Raw genomic sequence first — 2,268 nt, 5'->3', positions numbered from 1 at the left:
TAATGCCTCCGATGATAATAGGTAACATGATGCAAATTCACTCAAATGACGTTTTAGCTAATGCTAGATCTGAGTCACTGAGTGTTGACGATGAGGATAAAGATGATGTTTTTGATGTAATTATAAAGCTAAGAAAAGAACTACTTGCTTCAGATAGTGATAGATTTATACAACATGTTAGTGAGCCGTTATGCATCATTTCATATTCATACAAACAGGTTGAAGTTGCTAAACGAACCAAAAAAAAGAACATATTGCCAGTGTTGTATTTTGATTCGACAGGATCGGTGATAAGAAGGACCAGCTCATAGCAGAAGAGAATTTTTTATTACACTGGTGTTATTTCAGTAGATAATAGAATAATTTCAATGATCGACTTTGTAACATGTAGGCACGACGTGTATCACATAAGTCAAGTACTTATTGACTATAAGCACTACGTCTCAAAAAAATTGAAAGAATGGCCTTTGTATTCGAATGTTGTAACCGATTTTTCTATGGCACTTATTGAGGCTGTTTTGAAAGGATTTAACACGATGGAAATTCCGACGTATTTGCAATATGCAATGAAATGGGCAACCAGTGACGTCATTCCTATTAAAATTGTACAAGTGAAATTGTGTTGTTGTCATTTTATTAAAATAGTAACCAGAGAGACGCTTAAACACACTAAATTTAAACCGGATTTTAGTTACCATTTTACATACGTTAAAAAAATACTCAAATTTACGGTTATGTTGAACATCAAAAAATAACACCAAGCAAATAGTTAATTAATTCAAATATATAAATAAGTTGTGTGATATGCCAAATTCTGTTATCAAAGATCAGATTATAACTTATGCATAACCCGTGTTATAGCGTAGCCTTACGTAAATAGCAAGCCTGAGCGCTCACATCCCTATATTAATGTTTTGATCAAATAGGAGGCGAACGATTTATTTCATTTTCTTGTTTACTTGATCGGCGTTGCACGTTTTATTTGTTTCTTCGTAATTGGTTACTTGTTATTCGGATTTAATTGTCAAAAAATTTCGGAAGGAATAATATTTTGTAATAATGGTGAATAAATGTATTGTTCCGTTTTGCCAAGGGAATTATACAATTGAACAAAAAGTACATTCCTTTCGTTTTCCTAAAGATGAACACATGTTTCAAAAATGGATATCTGCAATTCCGAGAAAAGATTGGAAACCTACTTTGCATTCACGAGTAAGCATGATCTATTGAATAAAGTGCATGACCAGGATTTCAGATTTTAACTAAATTCCTTACATTGTAACAAAATTATAATACATTACATAGCTATGTTATTTGTTTTATTATTATTAGTTGTAATGTGAGTGAGTAGCATGTTTATTGAAATTTATTAATTTTATTAATAATTTCATTACAAATAATAATTATATTTTTTTTTCTAAGGTATGTGAAAAGCACTTTCCAGCTGAGGCCATCATTACTAAAAAATCTTCATTTGATGCTAAATCTGGAAAGATGATTTTGACTTCTCTCGAGAGGCCAAGATTAAAAAAAGATTCAGTTCCTTCAATATTTCCTGGATGCCCAGACTACTACAGCACATCAGTAACTCTCAGGGTATCGCCGGATAAAAAGAGGCAGCGAATGGAAAGTTTGAATATTGACAATGTACCGAATTTAATTTAAAATATGTTTTGTTGGGGAAATTCCAAACGGATGCTTTAGAGTCTAGGTTTGGTCTATACAGACAATTGTCTGGAACTAATTATAATGTATCACTTAGACAAATCTTTGAGTCAGAAAAAAAATTAAGAATCTCCAGTGTTTTGAAAAATAAATTAATTGGCTGTCTAAAGACTATTAAAGATGAATCCAGTGAAGATGTCAATGATAATTTCCTGGATCCATCAAAATATGAAAATTTACAGCTTGATGAAAATGATTTTGACTTGGAAGATGAAAAACCAATTATTGTATACGTTGCTGGATATTGTCTACATATAGTTCTGAAAAAGCTTAATTGGTGTCCATTATGTAAAGACTTGATGTCATTGGATAGATCAATGGAAGATGTGGACCCTTCATTTTCTGTCATTGCTAATGTGGACAGGGGTGGTTTGAAATATCCATCTAAAGCTATTATTGATTTAGTAACCTATAATTATTGTGTAGTAAAGAAATTAACAAGTGGATACTTTTGGAATATATTTAAAGAGGAACAAAGACAGAGAATGATGGCTATCAAAATAACAAATTCAATTTTAGATGATCATGAATTTAGTTATTGGC

The 2,268-nt window shown here is 31.4% G+C and overlaps 1 protein-coding gene across 1 annotated transcript in view; it reads left to right on the top strand.

Moving 5' to 3' along the window:
• Positions 1–1,160: 1,160 nt before the first annotated feature.
• The window catches only part of HELRODRAFT_177823 (hypothetical protein), a gene marked incomplete at both ends in the record, with an annotated part of 3,490 nt that continues 2,382 nt past the window's right edge, over positions 1,161–2,268 (top strand). Inside the window, 3 exons of the mRNA XM_009025969.1 lie at positions 1,161–1,235; positions 1,423–1,647; positions 1,836–2,094. Of these exons, the coding sequence (XP_009024217.1) occupies positions 1,161–1,235; positions 1,423–1,647; positions 1,836–2,094 (559 nt within the window). The remainder of the gene's footprint in view (positions 1,236–1,422; positions 1,648–1,835; positions 2,095–2,268) is intronic.

This window comes from Helobdella robusta (genome assembly GCF_000326865.2).
Source record: "Helobdella robusta unplaced genomic scaffold HELROscaffold_44, whole genome shotgun sequence".
In the NCBI taxonomy this organism is placed as follows: Eukaryota; Metazoa; Annelida; class Clitellata; order Rhynchobdellida; family Glossiphoniidae; genus Helobdella; species Helobdella robusta.
This window is presented reverse-complemented; position numbering and strand designations above follow the sequence as displayed.